Source organism: Aedes albopictus, chromosome 1 (assembly GCF_035046485.1).
Source record: "Aedes albopictus strain Foshan chromosome 1, AalbF5, whole genome shotgun sequence".
Lineage (NCBI taxonomy): Eukaryota > Metazoa > Arthropoda > Insecta > Diptera > Culicidae > Aedes > Aedes albopictus.
Genome location: NC_085136.1, coordinates 37,852,012 through 37,877,279, shown reverse-complemented (window position 1 = coordinate 37,877,279; position 25,268 = coordinate 37,852,012). Strand labels below are relative to the sequence as shown.

At 43.6% G+C, this 25,268-nt stretch overlaps 1 protein-coding gene across 5 annotated transcripts in view; it reads left to right on the top strand.

The window, feature by feature from the left end:
* Positions 1–25,268, top strand: part of LOC109428579 (protein tramtrack, beta isoform) — a 289,306-nt gene that overhangs the window by 203,211 nt on the left and 60,827 nt on the right. For all 5 annotated transcript variants that reach the window (XM_029856800.2, XM_062844374.1, XM_062844373.1 and 2 more), the window contains exon 3: positions 25,029–25,220. In XM_029856800.2, the coding sequence (XP_029712660.2) occupies positions 25,029–25,220 (192 nt within the window). The remainder of the gene's footprint in view (positions 1–25,028; positions 25,221–25,268) is intronic.

The following is a 25,268-nucleotide window of genomic DNA, read 5'->3' as shown; positions in this document are numbered from 1 at the left end:
ACCTATATGGTTTCGCATTATGCGATTTACACAGTGTACTCTGTGTATCCTCGCCTTTGGCGTTTTCCAATCGATACCGATTTGGTTTTATTGTTTCTGTTCTTTGTTGTGCTGTTGTTGCGAAGGGTTTAATCTTACCTAGTTTGGGTAGTGGCTACGGTTAAGATAGCTCAGATCAATCTTCAGCATAAAAGAACAGCAACGATCAATCTTTGCAGACTTATGCAAAATGGTACAGCCCAAGTGGCCTTGGTACAAGAACCTTACTTTCGTAAGGGAAATTTCTATCTAGGAAACCTTGTGAACCCGGTGTTTGCCACTTTCAGTAAACATGAAATGGCAAACTCGCGTGTCATGCCTCGAGCCTGTGTGCTTGTCAACAACGCAATCGTTGCTACACTCATCTCTGAACTAACCACCAGAGATGTATGTGCTATCACAATTGATGTATCTGTTGGAAACCTCAACAGGAAATACGTCTATTGTTCTGTGTATTTACCGCATGATGAATCATCCCCTACGGATGCTTTCAAACAAGTCATCGCATACTGCACTTCAAAAGGCTTTCGGCTAATTGTTGGCAGTGATGCTAATGCTCACCATATCATCTGGGGCAGCTCAGACATTAACTTGAGAGGCTCCAGTTTGATGGAGTACTTAAGTAGTACAGATCTTGCATTACTTAACATAGGCAACCGCCCAACCTTCATGGTATCTGCTAGAGAGGAAGTGTTAGATATAACGCTTTGCTCTAGCAGAATTAGTCACGAGCTGACCAATTGGCATGTGTCAGATGAAGAATCTTTATCTGACCATCGCTACATCTTTTTTGAACATTTAAATGTTACTTCGCAAACATTGCGTTTCAGGAATCCTCGGTCAACAAACTGGGATCTTTATACTGATTTGGTTGCAGCCAAATTTCATGGATATTCACCATCCATTGACACTCCAAGTGATTTAGATGATGCCGTTGATACTACAACGACCTTCATCATGGAAGCTTTTGAAGAAGCATGCCCTCTACGGTCTGTGAAGATCACAAGAGGAACCCCTTGGTGGAACTCTGATCTGGCGAAACTCAGGAAACAATGTAGAAAGAGTTGGAACAGACGACGTTCGGCTGGTTCGGAGGCTTTCAGGTCGGCTCGCATGGCCTACAGGAAAGCTCTCCGGTCTGCTGAACGATCCGGCTGGAAAAACCTTTGTACAAATGTTTCCAGCTTGAGTGAAGTCAGTCGGTTAAACAAAATCCTTGCGAAATCTAAGGATTTCCGGGTGAACGAACTTCGTTTGCCAAATGGCGATCTGACATCCTCTGATGAGGAAGTTCTGGAATGCTTATTCAGCACACACTTCCCTGGATGTGTAGATATTACACCTTCGGATGATCCTGATGTCTTTTCTTGCAGTTATGATTCTTTAGCTTCGGCTCGGAGTATTGTAACTATAGAATCGATTGAGTGGGCTCTTAATAGCTTTGCTCCTTTCAAATCTCCTGGGGCAGATGGGATTTATCCTATTTTGCTTCAGAAGGGATTTGATTATTCCAAACATGTTTTGAAAAAAACTACTTGTTTGCAGTTTTGCTACAGGGTATATTCCCAAATCCTGGAGGGATATTACTGTAAAGTTTATTCCGAAAGTGGGTCGTGCGTCGTATGAAGAAGCAAAGAGTTTCAGACCTATCAGTTTGACCTCTTTTCTTCTGAAATGCTTAGAACGCATTGTGGATCATCACATCCGTGATGTTCATCTGGCCAACGTGCCTCTTCATGTGAACCAACATGCCTACCAATCTGGTAAGTCCACTGTGACTCTTTTACACAAGGTTGTTTACGATATCGAGAAAGCATTCGCTCAAAAGCAATCTTGTTTGGGTATTTTCTTAGATATCGAGGGTGCCTTTGACAACGTGCCTTTCGATGCCATATTGGAAGCCGCACGGAGTCATGGTATATCTCCAATGATTTCCAATTGGATTCACCAAATGCTCAAAAACCGATATCTCTTCTCGACATTGCGTCTAGCAGGGATTAGGAAATTGAGTGTTTGTGGATGCCCCCAAGGGGGAGTCTTATCACCGCTTTTGTGGAATCTCGTAGCAGATACGCTATTGAGGCAACTCAATAATAGCGGTTTTCCTACTTATGGTTTTGCCGACGACTACCTAACATTGTTAGTTGGTATGTGCATCAGCACCCTTTTCGACCTGATGCAAAACGCCCTTCAGGTAGTTGAGGGTTGGTGTCGCCAATATGGCCTTTCGGTTAATCCGAGTAAAACATCTATTGTTCTTTTCACGGAAAGGCGAAACCGTAATGGCGTTCGACCTTTGCGTCTCTTTGATTCTGAAATCGATGTGACTGAACAGGTAAAGTACGTTGGAGTCATACTTGATTCCAAGCTTTCCTGGACACCTCACATTGAGTTCAGAATCAAGAAAGCTTGTATGGCCTTCGGGCAATGCCGGCGTACTTTTGGTACAACTTGGGGTCTAAAACCCAAGTATATCAAATGGATCTTCACAACTGTGGTTCGGCCAATATTGGCTTATGGATGTCTTGTGTGGTGGCAAAAGGGTGAAGTGAGAACGGTCCAATCAAAATTAGGCCATCTCCAAAGGATGTGCTTAATGGCGATGTCTGGAGCGTTCTCTTCAACTCCTACGGCAGCGCTCGAAGTTCTCTTTGACGTTGCCCCACTACACATCCATCTCAAACAAGAAGCCCTTTCTTGCACTTACCGGCTACGGGTACTCGGTCTACTAGAGGAAACTCCTGTGAACCGCACATCAACACACACCTCGTTGTTTCCACTTTTAGTGAATTGGGACAAAATTGTCCTTGCTCCAAGTGATCTTACAATTGCTTGTAATTTTCCATATAGAACATTTTCCACGAAATTCCCTTCCCGGGAAGAGTGGACATCTGGTTATCTGGAAAGAAGTATTTCAGACGGCATCGTATGTTACACTGATGGCTCCCTTCTCAAAGGTCGAGCAGGTGCTGGTGTTTATTCTCGTGAGCTAAGGCTGTATCAGTCTTATTCACTTGGTAGACACTGCACCGTTTTTCAGGCCGAAATCTTTGCTCTTATGTGCGGAGTGCAATCAGCACTTCAGCAGCACGTAATGGGCAAAGTAATATACTTCTGTTCAGATAGCCAGGCTGCTATTAAAGCACTTGCTTCGGCCAACTCCAGGTCGAAGATAGTTATCGCTTGTCGAACTCAAATCGAGGAGCTGAATTCAGCAAACGCTGTTCACCTTGTATGGGTACCTGGCCATTCTTCCATCGCTGGAAATGAATTGGCTGATGAGTTAGCTCGCACTGGAGCATCACATGACTTCATTGGCCCTGAGCCAGCTATTCCGGTATCCAAGTGTTGGGTAAAGCTTCAGATTGACATCTGGGCTGCCACTCAGAACAAACAATACTGGAATAGTTTGGAGTCATGTCGTCAAACCAAATTGTATAGTGCTGAGCCATCTCTACGGGTGGCAAAGTATCTAACTAATCTGTCTAAGCAGAATTGCAGCATGCTGGTCAAAGCATTGACTGGCCACTGCCGACTCAGCTATCACATGGCGAATATTCAGCAAGCTGATTCATTTGCCTGTGATAGCTGTGAATCCGATTATGGAACTTCGTATCATTTGATATGTAACTGTCCAGTTTTCGCGCAACTGCGTTTCCGAGTATTCGGTAAACACTTATTAAGTGAAACTGACTTCAGAAACCTGAATCTTCAGGATATTCTGTTGTTCTTAACCCGCTGTGGTAAAGAGCTATAGGCTCTCTTTCGCTTTATGCGTTATTACAGTGCCCTTTTCAGGGCGCTGTTTGAACCCATTGTGGTACGCTTGTGCGTTAGTACCCTCTTCCAGGGTATTTTTCCTATTTCCCTACCTGTCCCTATCCCCATCCAAATCCTTTTTCCTTCCTTTTCCCTCAGGTAGATGATGAAATAGGCTGTTATTTTGGCGATGGCACAAATGTCCCAAATGGAGGATAACGTGCCTCTGGAGCCGGCCTTCTGATACCTGATACCTGATTCACCGGAATTCCTCTCAGGAATTCACCGGAATTCCTCTCAGGAATTCACCGGAATTCCTCTCAGGAATTCGTTAGAACTCTTTTCAGAAATTCACTGGAATTCCTCTCAGGAATTCACTAAAATTTCACGGGAATTCCTCTCACAAATTCATTTTGAATTCCACTCAACAATTTACTGGAATTCCTCTCCGGAGATCACGGGAATTCCTCTCACGAATTTATTGAGATTTCTCTTAATAATTCACTGAAATTCCTCTCAGGAGTTCACTGAAATTTCTCTCAGGAATTCTCTGGAATTCCTCTCAGGAATTCACTGGAATTCCTCTCAAGAATACACTGGAATTCCTCTCAGGAATTCACTGGAATTCCTCTCAGGAATTCACTGGAATTCCTCTCAGGAATTCACTGGAATTCCTCTCAGGAATTCACTGGAATTCCTCTCAGGAATTCACTGGAATTCCTCTCAGGAATTCACTGGAATTCCTCTCAGAAATTCACCGGAATTCCTCTCAGGAATTCACCGGAATTCCTCTCAGGAATTCACCGGAATTCCTCTCAGGAATTCACCGGAATTCCTCTCAGGAATTCACCGGAATTCCTCTCAGGAATTCACCGGAATTCCTCTCAGGAATTCACCGGAATTCCTCTCAGGAATTCACCGGAATTCCTCTCAGGAATTCACCGGAATTCCTCTCAGGAATTCACCGGAGTTCCTCTCAGGAATTCACCGGAATTCCTCTCAGGAATTCACCGGAATTCCTCTCAGGAATTCACCGGAATTCCTCTCAGGAACTCACCGGAATTCCTCTCAGGAATTCACCGGAATTCCTCTCAGGAATTCACCGGAATTCCTCTCAGGAATTCACCGGAATTCCTCTCAAGAATTTACCGGAATTCCTCTCAGGAATTCACCGGAATTCCTCTCAGGAATTCACCGGAATTCCTCTCAGGAATTCACCGGAATTCCTCTCAGGAATTCACCGGAATTCCTCTCAGGAATTCACCGGAATTCCTCTCAGGAATTCACCGGCATTCCTCTCAGAAATTCACCGGCATTCCTCTCAGGAATTCACCGGAATTCCTCTCAGGAATTCACCGGAATTCCTCTCAGGAATTCACCGGAATTCCTCTCAGGAATTCACCGGAATTCCTCTCAGGAATTCACCGGAATTCCTCTCAGGAATTCACCGAAATTCCTCTCAGGAATTCACCGGAATTCCTCTCAGGAATTCACCGGAATTCCTCTCAGGAATTCACCGGAATTCCTCTCAGGAATTCACCGGAATTCCTCTCAGGAATTCACCGGAATTCCTCTCAGGAATTCACCGGAATTCCTCTCAGGAATTCACCGGAATTCCTCTCAGGAATTCACCGGAATTCCTCTCAGGAATTCACCGGAATTCCTCTCAGGAATTCACCGGAATTCCTCTCAGGAATTCACCGGAATTCCTCTCAGGAATTCACCGGAATTCCTCTCAGGAATTCACCGGGATTCCTCTCAGGAATTCACCGGAATTCCTCTCAGGAATTCACCGGAATTCCTCTCAGGAATTCACCGGAATTCCTCTCAGGAATTCACCGGAATTCCTCTCAAGAATTCACCGGAATTCCTCTCAGGAATTCACCGGAATTCCTCTCAGGAATTCACCGAAATTCCTCTCAGGAATTCACAGGAACTACTCTCAGGAATTCACCGGAATTCCTCTCAGGAATTCACCGGAATTCCTCTCAGGAATTCACCGGAATTCCTCTCAGGAATTTACCGGAATTCCTCTCATGAATTTACCGGAATTCCTCTCAGGAATTTACCGGAATTCCTCTCAGGAATTTACCAGAATTCCTCTCAGGAATTTACCGGAATTCTTCTCAGGAATTTACCGGAATTCCTCTCAGTAATTCACCGGAATTCCTCTCAGGAATTCACCGGAATTCCTCTCAGGACATCATTGGAATTCCTCTCAGGAATTCACCGGAATTCCTCTCAGGAATTCACCGGAATTCCTCTCAGAAATTCACCGGAATTCCTCTCAGGAATTCACCGAAATTCCTCTCAGGAATTCACCGGAATTCCTCTCAGGACATCATTGGAATTCCTCTCAGAAATTCACCGGAATTCCTCTCAGGAATTCACCGGAATTCCTCTCAGGTATTCACCGGAATTCCTCTCAGGACATCATTAGAATTCCTCTCAGGAATTCACCGGAATTCCTCTCAGGAATTCACCGGAATTCCTCTGAGGAATTCACCGGAATTCCTCTCAGGAATTCACCGGAATTCCTCTCAGGACATCATTGGAATTCCTCTCAGGAATTCACCGGAATTCCTCTCAGGAATTGACCGGAATTCCTCTCAGGAATTCACCGGAATTCCTCTCAGGAATTTACCGGAATTCCTCTCAGGAATTCACCGGAATTCCTCTCAGGACATCATTGGAATTCCTCTCAGGAATTCACCGGAATTCCTCTCAGGAATTCTGCGGAATTCCTCTCAGAAATTCACCGGAATTCCTCTCAGGAATTCACCGGAATTCCTCTCAGGAATTCACCGAAATTCCTCTCAGGAATTCACCGGAATTCCTCTCAGGAATTCACCGGAATTCCTCTCAGAAATTCACCGGAATTCCTCTCAGGAATTCACCGGAATTCCTCTCAGGAATTCACCGAAATTCCTCTCAGGAATTCACCGGAATTCCTCTCAGGAATTCACCGGAATTCCTCTCAGGAATTCACCGGAATTCCTCTCAGGAATTCACCGGAATTCCTCTCAGGAATTCACCGGAATTCCTCTCAGGAATTCACCGGAATTCCTCTCAGGAATTCACCGGAATTCCTCTCAGGAATTCACCGGAATTCCTCTCAGGAATTCACCGGAATTCCTCTCAGGAATTCACCGGAATTCCTCTCAGGAATTCACCGGAATTCCTCTCAGGAATTCACCGGAATTCCTCTCAGGAATTCACCGGAATTCCTCTCAGGAATTCACCGGAATTCCTCTCAGGAATTCACCGGAATTCCTCTCAGGAATTCACCGGAATTCCTCTCAGGAATTCACCGGAATTCCTCTCAGGAATTCACCGGAATTCCTCTCAGGAATTCACCGGAATTCCTCTCAGGAATTCACCGGAATTCCTCTCAGGAATTCACCGGAATTCCTCTCAGGAATTCACCGGAATTCCTCTCAGGAATTCACCGGAATTCCTCTCAGGAATTCACCGGAATTCCTCACAGGAATTCACCGGAGTTCCTCTCAGGAATTCACCGGAATTCCTCTCAGGAATTCACCGGATACCTCTCAGGAATTCACCGGAATTCCTCTCAGGAATTTACCGGAATTCCTCTCAGGAATTCACTGAAATACCTCTCAGGAATTCACCGGAATTCCTTTCAGGAATTTACCGGAATTCCTCTCAGGAATTCACCGGAATTCCTCTTAAAAATTCACCGGATTTCCTCTCAGGAATTTACCGAAATTCCTCTCAGGAATTCACTGGAATTCCCCTCAGGAACTCTCCGGAATTCCTCTTAGGAATTCACCGGAATTCCTCTCAAGAATTCACCGGAATTCCTCTCAGGAATTCACCAGAATTCCTTTCAGGAATTCACCGGAATTTCTCTCAGGAATTCGCCGGAATTCCTCTCAGGAATTCTTCGGAATTCATCTCAGGATTTCATTGGAATTCCTCTCAGGAATTCATTGGAATTCTTCTCAGGAATTCATTGGAACTCCTCTCAGGAATTAACTGGAATTTCTCTCAAAAATTCACCGGAATTCCTCTCAGGAATTCACCAGAGTTCCTCTCAAGAATTCACTGGAATTCCTCTCAGGAATTCACTGGAGTTCCTCTCAGGAATTCACTGGAGTTCCTCTCAGGAATTCACTGGATTTCCTCTCTGGAATTCACTTGAATTCCTCACAGGAATTCAGTAGAATTCATCTGAAGAGTTTACTAGAATTCTTCCGAAGTAATCACAAGAAATCCTCTCAATAGTTCACTGGAATTTCTCGAATTCACTGGAATTTCTCTGAAAAAAATCAGCGAAATAGTTCTCTGAGGTCTAAAAAAATGACTATCCCTACCCAGAAATCCTTACAATCTCTTGTCCAACGTTTCCAAAACCATCAGAATGTATATTGCCGGATCGCATTCAATGATGATGATGATGATTTTCTCCATCAAGCTTCTGTTTTCTTACGGCGGCAGCGGCAGCAGCAGACGCTTTTATTTTTATTCACCATCCTCCTGGATGCACCCTTTCTCGGGAGAGATTGACCACCGTTCGAAAAAGACAGTGATGAGGCAGCAAACGCGATAATGACGGGGACCAGGGCACTCACCTCAGGAGCGTCACTCCGCCTGCCGAGCCGCGCCCCGTCCGCCGCGCTGCTGATCTCATTTGTAAAGAGTTGTGAATTATAATAATGACGACGATCGAACCGAGGATAGCCAGGTACTGCAGCAGCAGCAGCAGCAGGCGTGTATGTGCTTTGCAAGGACCCGGTCGGGGTCCTTTGTTACACGTGTGACTTCTGGTGCCGCGCCGAGGCTTTCCCGTGTGCCCTCGAGCATGGGAAAAAGATATTAATGTGGGAACATGGAAACGGGGATGCTTTTCATCCAGGCCAACTGTTTGGCTTTGGCTACTGCTACTTAGTTGTAGCTCGAAGCAGGCCTTGATGATACGAGCATTCTTCGTTTTTCTTCTTTTATGAAAAGCTTGCGAGGAGGATCGATCGATCAAGTTCTGACTTAATTAGGCGTGCTTTCTTTTGTGTCAGGTTGGTTAGACGTAGCCTACTCTGTTGAGTCGTTGATCGCTGATTGCTAGGTGCCCGTGACTACAGTTTCCATAGAGATGGTCGTTATTATTGATAGCTACCTATAAATATACGCGGTTTTGCATCGGGAAAAAGATCCCTCGCAACTACTGGAACAAATGCCTTTCCTCATTTGTCATCGATCCTATTCGGGAGAGGTTATGAACGGAGAACCGTTCCATATTTCCAAACTAGGCAAAAGTGGGTGCGCGTGTATTCTTCAGGCCTGTAGATCTTCCCCAGTCGGTAATAGGCTTCGCATGCAAAATGGCACCAAATTCACACGTCAATCACCTCCCCCGCGCTGTTGTGCAGCTCCCTCTTTCTAGAAGAATCACGATCCCCGATGCTATTCAACATCTCTATAGATGTGATATTCAAATTGGCTCAAGGCGCGCGTTTACGGCGGCGCGAAGATCTTCACCGGCAAAAAAGGAATCGCGCCCCTGTTGTCCATATTCGACACCAGCACCAGGCTGGCAGGTACTGCCGCAATGCATACCTAGGGGTGCCCATGTCGTAGCGCGGTGACAGATTCTTCACGCGCCCGCCTCGCACGAACATGGAGGATTGCCAATCAGAATTCCGCAGCACCTATTGAGATGTTAACGCGACGCGCCGCACCAGCAGTCAGTGTGAGATGCCTGTCGTCCTTCGTCATCCCAGTAGGTAACATTTGAATGGCACGCCAACAACGGAAGATCTTCCCAAGTCACGACGACGACAACGCCACACGGTGTTGATTAGTCCCTTTGGAATCGCACGCTGCAGGCTAGGCTGCAGCCAGCACCCAGCGGAACGTTTGAAGTTTCGGGTTTGGGAAATTCGGCCGGGATTGCGTACAGCCTGTAGAACTACTGCGATGCCTGGCGACGACTAATCGCACCGCGCCGCCTCGCTCCTAATTGGCGCAATAAATTGACGCAATGTAAACAACTATTATTGTCCGATCCGAGCAGGAAAGGCTGCAAATGTGCGCACGCGAATGCAAGTTGCGTCGCCAATTGGTGGCGGTGGCAGCAGCACAGAGCTCAGCCCCCAGGGAAACGAGAGAAGAAAAACATGTCCAAGGCGAGGATTTCGCATAAATGAATAAAAACGTAAATGAGCGAACGGTGTTGTGCCTTCGGCCAAGGGCTGGGACTAGCTGTGTTCGTCGGCGTTGGAACCGTTGAAACCGTTTAGTACACGGTAGATGAAGGTACAAATGTGCGGGCAATATTCATGCAGCGACTCGGATTGTGCAAATGCGGAATTGGGTGATGACGCTGGTGGGCGAGAGCAGTGTTGCCAGATGTGATTTTAAGGATAAGTAACGGTTTCGGCTCAGCAATGCGTCAGAAGCATTTGAGCCTATCATTTTCCAAATGGGCTCAAAGTTGTGTGCAATTTGTAGCATAATTCCTGAAAATCTTTCTTCTGAATTCTTGAAATTCTTCTTAATTGCCGAGAAGAAGTGCTTCCTCATTTTCAAGAAGAATTCTTGTGAATCCTTAATAGAATTATTCTTATCTCTGAATAAATCCCTTTGAAGTTTTAAGAGAAATTCTTCTGAATCTAGGGAAGAAATTCTTCTGACTTCCCGAAAGCGATCGGTCTGAATTCTCAAAAGAAGTTCTTCTGGATTCCCGATATTCACTGGAATCCCTCCCAGGAATTCATTGGTATTCCTCTCAGGAATTCACTGGAATTCCTCTCAAGAATTGACTGGAATTCCTTTCAGGAATTTACTGGAATTCCTCTCAGGAATTCACTGGAATTCCTCTCAGTAATTCGCTGGAATTCCTCTCAGGAATTCACTGGAATTCCTCTCAGGAATTCACTGGAATTCCTCTCAGTAATTCGCTGGAATTCCTCTCAGGAATTCGCTGGAATTCCTCTTAGGAATTCGCTGGAATTCCTCTTAGGAATTCGCTGGAATTCCTCTTAGGAATTCGCTGGAATTCCTCTTAGGAATTCGCTGGAATTCCTCTTAGGAATTCGCTGGAATTCCTCTCAGCAATTCGCTGGAATTGCTCTCAGGAATTCGCTGGAGTTCCTCTCAGGAAATCGCTGGAATTCCTCTCAGGAATTCGATGGAATTCCTCTCAGGAATTCGCCGGGATTGCTCTCAGGAATTCGCCGGAATTCCTCTCAGGAATTCGCCGGAATTCCTCTCAGGAATCCGCAGGAATTCCTCTCAGGAATTCGCCGGAATTCCTCTCAGGAATTCGCCCGAATTCCTCTCTGGGATTCGCCGGAATTCCTCTCAGGAATTCGCCGGAATTGCTCTCAGGAATTCGCCGGAATTCCTCTCAGGAATTCGCCGGTATTCCTCTCAGGAATTCCTCTCAGGAATTCGCCGGAATTCCTCTCAGGAATTCGCCGGAATTCCTCTCAGGAATTCGCTGGAATTGCTCACAGAAATTCGCTGGAATTCCTCTCAGGAATTCGCTGGAATTCCTCTCAGGAATTCGCTGGAATTCCTCTCAGGAATTCGCTGGAATTCTTCTCAGGAACTCGCTGGAATTCCTCTCAGGAATTCGCTGGAGTTCCTCTCAGGAATTCGCTGGAATCCCTCTCAGGAATTCGCTGGAATTCCTCTCAGGAAATCGCTGAAATTCCTCTCAGGAATTCACTGGAATTCCTCTCAGGAATTCGCTGGAATTCCTCTCAGGAACTCGCTGGAATTCCTCTCAGGAATTCGCTGGAATTCCTCTCAGGAATTCGCTGGAATTCCTCTCAGGAATTCGCTGGAATTCCTCTCAGGAATTCGCTGGAATTCCTTTCAGGAATTCGCTGGAATTCCTTTCAGGAATTCGCTGGAATTCCTGTCAGGAATTCGCTGGAATTCCTGTCAGGAATTCGCTGGAATTCCTTTCAGGAATTCTCTGGAATTCCTCTCAGGAATTCTCTGGAATTCCTCTCAGGAATTCTCTGGAATTCCTCTCAGGAATTCTCTGGAGTTCCTCTCAGGAATTCTCTGGAATTCCTCTCAGGAATTCTCTGGAATTCCTCTCAGGAATTCTCTGGAATTCCTCTCAGGAATTCTCTGGAATTCCTCTCAGGAATTCTCTGGAATTCCTCTCAGGAATTCTCTGGAATTCCTCTCAGGAATTCTCTGGAATTCCTCTCAGGAATTCTCTGGAATTCCTCTCAGGAATTCTCTGGAATTCCTCTCAGGAATTCTCTGGAATTCCTCTCAGGAATTCTCTGGAATTCCTCTCAGGAATTCTCTGGAATTCCTCTCAGGAATTCTCTGGAATTCCTCTCAGGAATTCTCTGGAATTCCTCTCAGGAATTCTCTGGAATTCCTCTCAGGAATTCTCTGGAATTCCTCTCAGGAATTCTCTGGAATTCCTCTCAGGAATTCTCTGGAATTCCTCTCAGGAATTCTCTGGAATTCCTCTCAGGAATTCTCTGGAATTCCTCTCAGGAATTCTCTGGAATTCCTCTTAGGAATTCTCTGGAATTCCTCTCAGGAATTCTCTGGAATTCCTCTCAGGATTTCACTGGAATTCCTCTCAGGAATTCTCTGGAATTCCTCTCAGGAATTTTCTGGAATTCCTCTCAGGAATTCTCTGGAATTCCTCTCAGGAATTCTCTAAAATTCCTCTCAAAAATTCTCTTAAATTCCTCTCAGGAATTCTCTGGAATTCCTCTCAGGAATTCTCCGGAATTCCTCTCAGGAATTCTCTGGAATTCCTCTCAGGAATTCGCTGGAATTCCTCTCGGGAATTCTCTGGAATTCCTCCCAGGAATTCTCTTGAATTCCTCTCAGAAATTCGCTGGAATTCCTCTCAGGAATTCGCTGGAATTCCTCTCAGGAATTCGCTGGAATTCCTCTCAGGAATTCGCTGGAATTCCTCTCAGGAATTCGCTGGAATTCCTCTCAGGAATTCGCTGGAATTCCTCTCAGGAATTCGCTGGAATTCCTCTCAGGAATTCGCTGGAATTCCTCTCAGGAATTCGCTGGAATTCCTCTCAGGAATTCGCTGGAATTCCTCTCAGGAATTCGCTGGAATTCCTCTCAGGAATTCGCTGGAATTCCTCTCAGGAATTCTCTGGAATTCGTCTCAGGAATTCGCTGGAATTCGTCCCAGGAATTCGCTGGAATTCCTCTCAGGAATTCACTGGAATTCCTCTCAGGAATTCACTGGAATTCCTCTCAGGAATTCACTGGAATTCCTCTCAGGAATTCACTGGAATTCCTCTCAGGAATTCACTGGAATTCCTCTCAGGAATTCACTGGAATTCCTCTCAGGAATTCACTGGAATTCCTCTCAGGAATTCACTGGAATTCCTCTCAAGAATTCACTGGAATTCCTCTCAAGAATTCCTCTCAGGAATTGCTCTCAGGAATTCCTCTCAGGAATGCACTGGAATTAGTCTCAGGGATTGACAGGAATCCCTCTCAGGAATTCACTGGAATCCCTCTCAGGAATTCACTAGAATTCCTCAATGGAATCCACTAGAACTCCTCTCAGGAATCCACTACCATTTCTCTCAGGAGTGTACTGGAATTCCTCTCTGTATTCTACTGAAACTCCTCTCAGGAATACACTGAAATTCCTCTCATGTTTTCACTGGAATTCACTTAAATTCTTCTCAAGAATTCACTGGAATTTCTCTTGGAAGTTCATTGCAATTCATCCCAGGAATTCCTCTCAGAAATTGACTAATTTTTCTCAAGAATGCACTGGGACTCTTGTCAGGAATTCGCTGGAAATCTAGAATTCTTCTGAACTCCCGTGCATATTTCTTTGAATTTACTGAAGTGGAGCTCTTCAAAATTCCCTAAATAGCTCTAATGAATTCCAGAGCATTTCCAACTTCATTCCAATAATATTGTTTTCTCGAATTCATGGAACATTTCCTTCAATTATCTGAGAATAATACTTTTGAATTTCCGAGAAAAAAATCGTTAAATTTTTCAAGAGAAATTCTTCTGAAATCCTAAGTGGAACTTATTCTCAATTACAGAAAAGAATCCAGAAAAGCAATTCTTCTAATTTCTCCCCGAACTCTCGAAAAGAATTCTCCAGTATTTTCGGGAGAAACTTCAAGATTCCCAATAGAATTATTCTGAAATTCCGAGTTAAATTGATCTGAATTTCTAGGAATAATTATTTCAAATTTTCGAAACGAATTGTTTTGAATCCGTGGAAGCAATTCTTCCATTATCCGGAGAGGAATTATTTTGTGTTTCTAAGAGAAATATTTTAGAATTTATGGAAGGGATCCTACTGCATTCCAAAGAGGAACTTTTCTAAATTACTGAAAAAGTTCTCCTAATACCGGAGAGGAGTTCCTCTGAATGCTCTAGAGGGATTATTTTCAATTCCCGTGAGAAAAACTTCAGATCTCTCTAAAGAATTCTTCTGGATTCCCGAGTGGAATTCTTCCACATTTCCGAGAAATAATCGTCCAATTTTCAAAAAAAAAAATTGTTTGAAATTCCCAAAAATAGTTCTTTGGGAACTCTCGTGACTTCCCGAAAGGAATTCACTTTAATTCCCGAGAGAAACTCTTACGGATTCTCTAAAGGAACTTATCTATTCCAGAAAAGTATGTAGAATGATGTTTTTTCTAACTACCAAAGAGGAATTCTTTTGAATTCATAAAAAAAATCTAAAGAACTGAAAGAAGTGTTTATCCAAATTTCTGGGAGAAGACTTCTTTCGAATTTCCGAAAACAATTCTTTGGATTTCTCTAGAGGAATCTTGTTGGGAATTTTAAAAAATTCATAAAATTTACGTTCTAAGCCCCAGAGAGGAATTCTCAAGGCGAAATATCAAGAAATCCAATTTCAGTTTAGCATACAAACTTGAGAGGCACACATCAAACGAACGAAGCATCGAACACACACTACATTTGTTTATCCTGACTTTGCAAAAAGAGGCGTTTACGAATGTTTATGATGGTGCTGGCGCTCTTGAAAACGTGAATGGGGGTCTAAGTTGTAAATTGTGGCGGCCATATGTCTATTGTTCGATGTTTCGTCGTAATATCCGAGAGCAATTCGATTGAATTTCAGAGAGGAATCCAGATCTTGAATTTTCTAGACGAATTATTTATGATTTCCCGAGAAGCACATTTCTGAATCTTAGAGAATTCTTCTGAATTCCTGAGTGAAATCAATCAGAGGAGACGTCTCGATTTCTAAGGACCCGAAGAAGAGAGAAATATTTGAGAAACATTTTCCGAGCTTTCGAAAACTTTTCTCGAATCCCAAAAAAAAAACAGTAGATGGAGCACGGGGCTGGTTAACCATCCGCACTGTACATCTTTGAGAGTTCTAAGCTATTTAAAGCCAATAACAGCACCAATCCAACTGTTAGTCATCGAGAAATGGAATGAGCATACCTGTGCATCTTCACAGTTATCGCGGGTAAAAGAAAAATTGGGATTTCCTTCGGATATTTCAGAGGCGGTCTTAGTACCATTCCAGACTACATCAGAAAGCCAGATTGAAGCTACCTCGAGGACTTTTCAACCAATACCTCTAATTCTCCCGTGAGTTTGAAAGTTCTGTCGAAGAAAACCTTTCAAAGATTATTAGATTTTTTATAGTGCCAAGGACTACTACAAACCAAAAAAAGTTTCAAAGAGTTTCAACATATTTTTCATAAAGAAAGAGGAAAGCTCTGATAATTTTTCCAACGCTCCAATCAACAAAAGCTCTCGATGATTCTTCAGATACCCTGTACAATTTCTGGCAATATTTCTTGCAGAACTTCGGTAAAATCATGGTAGAAGTTGACAAAAAAAAATGATCTCCTAAAGCATTTGCTCCTGACATACAGGAGACTAAGTGATCGGGGCATGCAAAAATTTCACTTTTAAAAAAAATATCAAATTGCTGTTACTTTTCGAAAAGTGCGTCAAAAATCTCAAACTTTTACTGCAGGTAGTTGTTTATCAAAGGTCCAAATTTGGGACCGATCGGACTACTCCACATTTCTACATAGAGAAAGACAGATTCTGGTAAAAGGCATAATTATCCGATAGCTAACTCTGAACTGTTATATCTCCGAATGTAATGAAGTTTTGAGTGTTTGAACCTCAAAAAACTTATGACTTAACTTAAAATTGTAAACACGGAAAAAATATAGCGATATGATTATTTTTCTAATAAAATGCCAAATTAGTTGTACAGTTTTTCCCTTGATAAAGGCCAAATAATGCCGGCCGAAAACGTCGGCATAATCCAAAATTAGCCGTTTAGATTGACCCTAGACCGAGAAAGTCAACATCTGTACACTAGTAGTATTCCGGTCGAAAATCTGCAAAAAATAACCATCAACCGAAGACTTCACCCTCCAAGATGCATAGAGCTAGAGCTTTGCTAGAGCTGCTAGAGCTTTGAGTTATATAGAAAGATAAAAACTTTTACATAAGATCTATATATCAAACCCGAAGGCGTAAAAATATAGCATATTATCAACCTAAAGCACTTTTCCGAGGACTGCAACCCTCTAGAATACATATCTTGAACATTATGCAGACAATCAAAAAGAAGAAAACAATCTAGACCAGATACAGTTAATTTAGATCAAACCAATGTTTTACAAATGTTATATCGATCAATCCAAGGTACGTCTTCGAAGACTGCATCCCTCTAGGGTGCATATTGCGAACGCTTGAGTATCGTATAGAAAAATAAAGCCTATTTAAACCAGTTTCAACAGTTTTTTTTATCTTTATTAGCGAGATTTTTAGCCCTGAGCTAGTTTATCTCGGAACCCACGCTTTACTTCCCTTCCAAAAGAAGCACACACATTTTGTGAGTTTGTCGGGAGTGGGATTCGATCCCAGCTCCTCAGCGTGATAATCATGTGTTCTAGTTCCAACTGTTCTAGATCAAAACCAAAAACATAAAAGTGTAGCACAAATCAATCTAGACAACTTTGCAGAAACGCCACAATGCATGGCTAGAGCAGTGAAGCGCTTGTGTGAAATCTGAGGCTGTAACTAACAGTTTAGGCGTTAAACTTTCTGCCCAAGTAACAGAACTACCTGAATTGTAGTTTCTTAAGCTAAAGTTTGCTTAAAAGTGGTTTATTCTACTCTTATACAGCAAAAATGTTTGTTGGGTGTTCAGCTAGATATGGCTCTGGTACCATTGTACACTACTCGCTTAGCACCTTCCATTTCGAATAAGAATGTACTTCCATCCATCGGATTATTAATTTACAGCGACATTACACATGTTCCGCCTCCACCGGGAAAGCCGATCCTGACACCGAGCTTCTGAAATTGACACCAGTTCTTCAGCGTCCCCGCTGATTGTTGCGAAAGCAGCAGTAAGACGACACCCTCTCGATTCGCTCAATAAAAATTACGGTAACTTAATTTGTGACAAATTATGTCAACACATTGCCGTCATTTATCTGTGCATAAAGGTATGAGGCGAGCGACTCCACGATTCCCGTCGTTCGTCCAGTTTGAACAATAATAATCCTCCTCGGTCGGTCGGCACTGCCAAGCCGACCAGTACGGTGTGCACGGTGTTCCCGGCGCTCGTAGCTGTTGTTCATCTGTTCCTCGTCTCCTTCACACACCGCTCATGTTGTTGGTCATCGCGCCCCGGTCGTTTCCACAATGTCCAGTCAACACTTTTTATTAACCTGTGTGTGAAGGCCTTCTTCTTCGGGGGCGCAAAAGCGACACGGTGGCCTCGGCCTCGGCATGCATTCGCTTCGTATACCCATATGTAAACGAGAACCAAAGCCAGGAATCACGGTCGCCATACAATCCACAAGAGTGAGTGAGGAAACAGGGCGAAAGAGGGAAAAAATGAATCGAGTGCAACGTGCGCTCCAAGTGATGCAGAACGGAGCAAAAATGCAAAACTAAACCCATGTATGAATTAATAAAGCAAGCAAATGAAGCTAAGCTACCTTCCCGCCCATCACAACTACCGCGCAGCTGGCGCTCGGCTCGCTTGTTGACTTGCTGCCCGATGATGCACCATTATGCATCAACTCTTGATCTTACTTATTTTTTTCTTTTATTACGATTTTTCGATCACTACTATCAGATGATGATGCAGGGAGGACCTGCGATGATGATGGTGGGCTTGCTTCATCGAAACGAAGTCCGCCCAGCCCCAGTCAGTCCGTTCCCAGGCGGGAGTTATCGGGATGTGTGTGGGTATGATGCATCCCGATGAAGCCCGGCTGGCACACAACAATGTATAGCTTATGAGTGGCACGCGATTGCCACTGGATTGCACGTGATGATGGACGCCAAACTGGATTGCCCTTCTTTCTGGTCGAAAATCAACACGGCAGCTGAAATCGATCAGCAGGGAAACAGGTTAGGAGATTGATAATGATCCTCTTGTAAACTCTGGGAAAACACTACCAGGGAGTACTGTGATTGAAAAATGTAGGAAATTTCCTCTTGGGAATTCTGTAAACTGCATCTTTGAATCATTACGATTTAATTATAAACACAGCAATTCGTCCAACAAAAATACTTGTGATGTTTTGTAATTCATTACCCTGTGATTATGTATGTCATTTTAAGCGTGATTCGTAAACTGTGGGTTTCTCATTGGTATGGGATCAGTGTAACGAATCTTCAAAGCGATTCTTCCACATAGCGGAAACTGGCGCAGTTTTGTTCCGCGCGTCCTTGACAGTTGCATAAAACCTCCGCATATCGTTCCTGTCCATGCGTTCCCGCGCTTCAGCAATCATACTCTTTTAGTGCCACCATTTCTTGTTGCGGTGAACTCGTTTCTATTCTGCTCTTGCTACCACTCTTTTACCGCTTCCTGTTGACCCTAGACCTCGAGCCGGGTATTGACCACTAGCACTCGACTTCTGGCGACATGCTACTCGTTCGTCACTCGTTGGTTTGGCACTCCTCGTCAAACCAACCATTACGTTGGCATAGTTGAACAGTGTCTATCACCTCTTACGCAGTTGTCACTATTTCTTGGATAAACTCCCATAAACTGTTGACACACCATATTCGTTGGTCTCTTATCCTCTCGCCTAGCTTCTGATGTTACTATGCGACAACCTCTTCGGTTAACAAACGTTGGATTTGAATGCATGGGGTTGTATGAATAAAAAGAAGTAAACTTGAATTTACTACATTTTCAATAGTAAATACTACATGTGGAATATGTTCGTATGAATGAAAACGAGTTTACGACACTACAACTTTCGAGCATATTACAAACAAAGTGTTCGGTATGAATAAAAGTAGCATTTACTAGAAGTTTTGAGAAGCAAGCCTTAGAGGTTGCTACTAGTGGTGTAGTAATGTAGTAATAACTTTTATAGAAACTGGTGGTACCGTAATAATTTTTACTGTTTTGATGAATAAACTTTAGAAAAACTTGAGATCTCAAGAACTCTCTCAGTAATTAGGATTTCCTTTGCTTGGAAATCTATTCAGAATTTGTTCCAAAATTCCTCTCAGGATATCTCCAGAAGTTCTATCCAGGAATTTTCCTTGAATTCCTTACAAGATTTCTCATTGAGTTTCAACTGCAATTCTTTCTTCAAATCCTTTGGCAGTTTCTTACTGAAGAATCCACACTATAAAACGATTTGTTCTAGCGTCACCGTATGAAAACTATGGGAAAATGACCCAAATTCGGTCAAAACAGTTTAAACACGTTACCTTCTTTGTTTCAAATGTCTCATCAAAGTTGTCTGAGAACCACTTATAGAGCTTTCAAAAACGCAAATTTTCGTGCTACGTCATTCCAATCAAAAGATGTTGATAATTTTCTAGAAAAAATAGGCACTTTTCTACTATTTTTTTCATGTACACCTGTAACTATTGAACCAAAAGAGATAACGACCGTCTCCGCACACGAAACGAGGCGTCTTCAAATGCTCTACAAGTGTTTCTTGGGCGACTTTGATAAGAAATTGAAACTGGAAATGTAACAGCCAGAAAACCGGTTTTTCTTGAATCTCCAAATCAGGCTTGTAAACATTCGACACTTTTCACTACCTTCGTTTCGTTGCCGCGGTCGGGTGTCAGCTTGCTTTGTTTCATTCGAGCGCGACCGCTACCTCTTACACACAACACGAGTGGCAGAACGAAGATCAATAAACAAAAAAGTGGATCAATTCATCGTCGTCTGACACGGTGACATTTGTCTAATTCCAGCTTATGCAAGATTTCAGCCAATTTTTATTAAGATTGGTATAATATTAGTTTATTCGTGTGTGATAAAGCGATTACGACACATACATTTATACAAAACAGCTCTCTTTATGGGAAAGACAGGAATAACAAAAACCGAACCATCTCCCAAAGACGCAATCGTGGTCAAGCGTATTCATTCGACATTTTTGTTCCGGACAGTAGTTTGATCGCTTGTGTTGCGAATGTTGGAGACAAAGGCAGCCGAATATCGACAAAAAGGTGTCAAAGACTATGATCGCTAACAAGACTGCTCCAGATATATCTCCAGATCGGTAAATTTTGAAACTAAATAAAAACTATCTTCAGCAAACTTGCTCAAAATTGATGATAGATCTCCCCCCTAGCAAGATTTTAGCATGATTTCTTCCGATATTTCCCAGCGAATTTCTCATGAGGAATTTCATAGGCTTTTCTGGGAGGTATACCAAAAATCTACTTTTATCTGGGGGTGACAACAGTTTTCCCAAGCCAAAATATCCCATGAATGATGATGATTAACCTGGGCTTGTTAGGGGAATATCTGTAAATAAAAAGAAAATCGGGTTAAGTACTATTCCTTTGAATTCCCCTAAGAATTTGCATCCTTTGACAGATACGTATTTCGACCTCAACTGTAAGGTCGTCTTCAGTGTCTTGTACTTGACTCGAGTCGAGTCAAGGAGTCAAAGGATGCAAATTCTTAGTGGAATTCAAAGGAACAGTACTTAACCCGATTTTCTTTTTATTTTATCCCATGAATGTTTTTATATATACTTTGACTTATGTTAATTCTTCACGCTTAAAAAAAAGACGAAAATAACCGGCAAAACCCGTATAAGTTTTGCTAGGCAAAACTAGTGTCGCACTCTCTGATTTTTCATGCAGATTATTTTTTATTTTTTGCAAATTTAATTGATGCATATTTGGATATGCCCTGCGTTAAAAGGAGAAGAGCTTTGCTTAAGCAATATTGTGACCTTGAAAATGTAATAATGCTAGGGGCATCTATAGAAGAAAGCTAAAGGAGGTCTCGGAACATGTAAGGAGGGAAGAGAAATGGGCGATCTGGGGGTCGATTGGATTTCAGGAGGTTATAAGTGTTTCAGGGAATTTCAGGGGCGTTCCAGGGAGTATCGGGGTGTATGGAAGCGTTTTATGGGAGTTTTAAGAGATCTCAGGGGGATTTAAAGGAATTTCAAGGCTGTTTCAGGGGGGTCTTAGGTGATTTCAAGAGCAATTTAGGGAGTTTCAAGGGGGCTCAGCGGAATTTCAAGAGGTCTTAGGGGCATTTTAGGGGGCTATAGGGAATTTCAGGGGGTTTCTGGAAGTTTCAAATCATTTCAGGAAGTTTCAGAGGCGTTCGTAGTTTTTCAAAACTGTACCCCCTCCCCCAAAACTTAACGGTCGACCAGTGAATCGATTTTTTATCATGCCGTCACGTGGAGCAGACCTGGTGTGATGGTTAGAACACTTGACTATCACGCCGAGGACCTGGGATCGAATCCCACTCCCGACAAACTCACAAAAAAATGTGAGTTCTTCCTTCGGAAGGGAAGTACAGCGTGGGTCCCGAGACGAACTAGCTTAGGGCTAAGAATCTCTTTAACCTTCCAGGACGCGCGCCATCAAGCAACCGAAACTGCACCGCGCTCGCGCTGTATACGAAAAGCGAGGTTTTTTGGTAGTGTTGTACTTTTTACAACAGCGCGCGCGCTGAAGGGTTAATATAGATAAAAAAATCATGCCGTCCTCTCCTCTCCTCTTCTTGGCGTAACGTCCTCACTGGGACAAAGCCTGCTTCTCAGCTTAGTGTTCTATGAGCACTTCCACAGTTATTAACTAAGAGCTTCCTCTGCCAATGACCATTTTGCATGCGTATATCGTGTGGCAGGCACGAAGATACTTCTATGCCCAAGGAAGTCAAGGAAATTTCCTTTACGAAAAGATCCTGGACCGACCGGGAATCGAACCCGTCACCCTCAGCATGGTCATGCTGAATACCCATGCGTTTACCGCCTCGGCTATATGGGCCCTACAAATCATGCCGTCACGGACAACGAATTTCAATTAATTTGTTGTAACTGTCACGTCAGTTCGTGGTGGTTTCATGGAGTCTCAGGCACCATCTAGTCTCAAGTGGATCAATGGCGTTTCAGGGCTTTCTGAGGATTTCAGGGGACCGCAGGAGGATTAAGGATGGTTCAGAGGGTCTGAGGAGTGTTTTAGCGTTTTAGGTATGGCCATAGAGGTCCCGGAATCCCACCGCATCGTCCCTTCAACCTCCTGAAATACAACTGAAAGGGCTTTAAACCCTATAAAACACATCTCAAATCCCTGAAACCTCTCTGGAATGACCGACCCTGAAAGGTTCCAGTGTATTCCGAGAAAAAAATGTTGAAAATCCGGACACAAACACCCGAAGTACTTACTGGAGCACTACCAAAAGAGACATCCAAAAGATGCCAGCATGTTTTTTGGTAAGAATTCTGGAAAGAAGAGTGGGATTAATTCTAGAAAATCTCTGATAGAAATCTCAGGACGATCATAGCAAGAAGTCTCAGTAACAGCTACGAAGAAAAACTTAGAAAACCCACAGACATTATTACAATTTCTTTAGTAGTGAGGCTTTCAGCCGTTGGTTGGGTCACCTCCTCCCCACAGAAAGAAATCTACAATAATTCAAGTAGAAATCTCACAAAAACCCCAGGAAGAAATTTTGAAAGAAAGAGTTCAGGATACGTTCTGAAAAACTCTGATAGCCATCTCGGTAGCAAAAGTGGATGAGGGGAACTTCAAAAGATATCCTAAGAGAAATATCCCAGAATCAACTCTAGACGAAAGCTTACGATAATTACCTTGAAGAAATTTCAGGATGAACTCCGGGAGAAATGCCATGAGGGATCCTGCGAGTGATACCGCGATAATCTTTGGAAGAAATTCCGGAATGAACTCCTGCAGAAAAATCATGAAAAACATTGTTAAAAACTTCATGGAAAAATCCACGAATATCTCATGTAGAAACTCTGTAAAAAATCGTTCGGAAATCTCTGGGAGATATGTATGTCGCGGAGAACTTTCACCCAAACATGACTGTCATACTGAAGGTACAATTACCGATTGGTTCAGGATCTTCGCAGAAAACGACTTCTTTAGCTTACTTGGTAGTTCGTGGTAGTATATTTGTGCCTGCCTCACGATATACGCATGGAGGAATGGTCAATTTGCCGTGGAAGCCCAATCAACATATGTGAAATACTCCAAGAACACTAAACTGAGAAGCTGATTCTGTTATTCGAAAAAGAAGGAGAATGGTTCTGCATGCTTTGAGAATGGCAAATTAAAACTGTTAAAACTTTGCCATGGTCAAGTTCTTGCCCACCAATCTCACAACGGTCCCGGCAAAGAAAGTGACTACCCTCAATGCTCTCCAGACAATCGTTGCAGAAATTCAATTTCAGTAGCCCTTGGGGTAATTGGCACCCATCTGGCCCGGGTTCGAGTTAATCCGTTTCATGACCCATAAGTCACACCGTGTCTTGTCTTCGTCTTCGGAGGACCTCCGCATGCCATCAAATTTGCTCGTTCCGCGTATTACCTGATGGACAGACAAGCAACGATAAATCAAATTATTTTATGATTCAACTCTGGACAAAAAACCCGGGAGAAATCCGGCGCGCATTACACCGAGATGTACGATGGCCAGCGGTATTGTGTATGGTGCTCAAGAAGCGCGTAGCGCACATCAATCCCGCAATAGGGTGCAAGTCAAACTCAATTTGAACTTGTGTACAGCCGAGAGCCACCCACCCGCGCGCAGGACCCAAACGCAGCAGCAGCAGTGGCGGTGCAACATCGTTCGGTAGCTTGCGAGCGCCCGATATGAGTAAGCGAAATTCCCATAAAACAGAAATCGCTTCCCTGTACAAGCGCGCGGCGATGGCCATCATCCAACCAGTAGGTACCGATGACTGACCGACTCAGACGTAACACCACCACCTCGCCTCGCGCATGACATGAGCTTTTGATGAAGGGTGGAAAATTTTACGATCGCTCACCCGCGATCCATCATCACTCTCGGGCTCGGCGACGGACGCGGCCACGACAAACTGCTCTCCGGCTACTTAAGCGCACAGGCTTAGTAGCCTCAACCGAAGAAACGCAATCCATGTAGTACCGGGTGTCCCTTCTCTCCCGTCTCCAGGCCCTGCCGGAATGGAGTGGAGATATTTATTTATGAAGCAATTACAAGCGAAGGGAATAATTTAAATTTGAGAAGCGACCATAAAAATCAACATTAAAGTGAACATTTTCAATTTGGCTCGGGAAATGTGGCGCGCGGAGCTTCTCCGTGTGACGCTGCGAAACCGTACAATTCGTACGAGATGAACTTCACGGATCACGGTGCATTATCGCAGCACTGGACGGCGAGTAAGAGCGGACGGAATTCGGAGTTGCAGTATTTCTTCAGGCGAAATTTGTGCGATAATCGGACTAATTGTTTGAGGCTGTTTGGGGCAAACATTCTTGTCGGGAAATAGGAGGAATTCTTTGAGGTAAATCGAAACTGTTCCACCCGAGAAACTAGGAGGAATCCTCTAGCAGATACGGAAGAATGATTCTTGGAAATTTGGAAGAAAGGGTAATTCATAGGAGCCCGTCTCGTGAATTCGAAAGCATTACTATCTGAGAATCGGAAGAATTTCACTCAGGAATTTGGAAGACTTCCTTTCTGGAATTTCGCACAGAAATTCTGAATTAGGGAGAACCTCTAACTGGATTTCGGAAGAATACTTCTTGTGAACTTAGAAGAATGTCTCCTCACAAGAGTTTGGAAGATATTTCCGAACATATTTCCGAATATTAAGTCGGGGTATTCAGAAGAATATCTCTCGCAAACTTAGAAGAACTCCTCATAGAAATTTTGGAAGTTCTTAAGAAATTAAAAAAAAATGAAAAAAGTACAATCTAATTCATACATTATCTAATACTGCCTTCCTCTTCTTTTCAACCCTCAGGTTGTTCTGTCGGCCTGTTCCTCGTACTTCCAGACGCTGTTTCTCGACCACCCGACCCAGCACCCGATCGTAATCCTGAAGGACGTCCCGTTCGCCGAGCTCCGCACGCTGGTCGACTTCATGTACAAGGGCGAGGTGAATGTCGAGTACTGCCAGCTGCCGGCGCTGCTCCAGACGGCCGAGTCGCTAAAGGTAATGCCGACTTTCTCTCATCTTCCCGTAGCTAATTCATCTAACTCC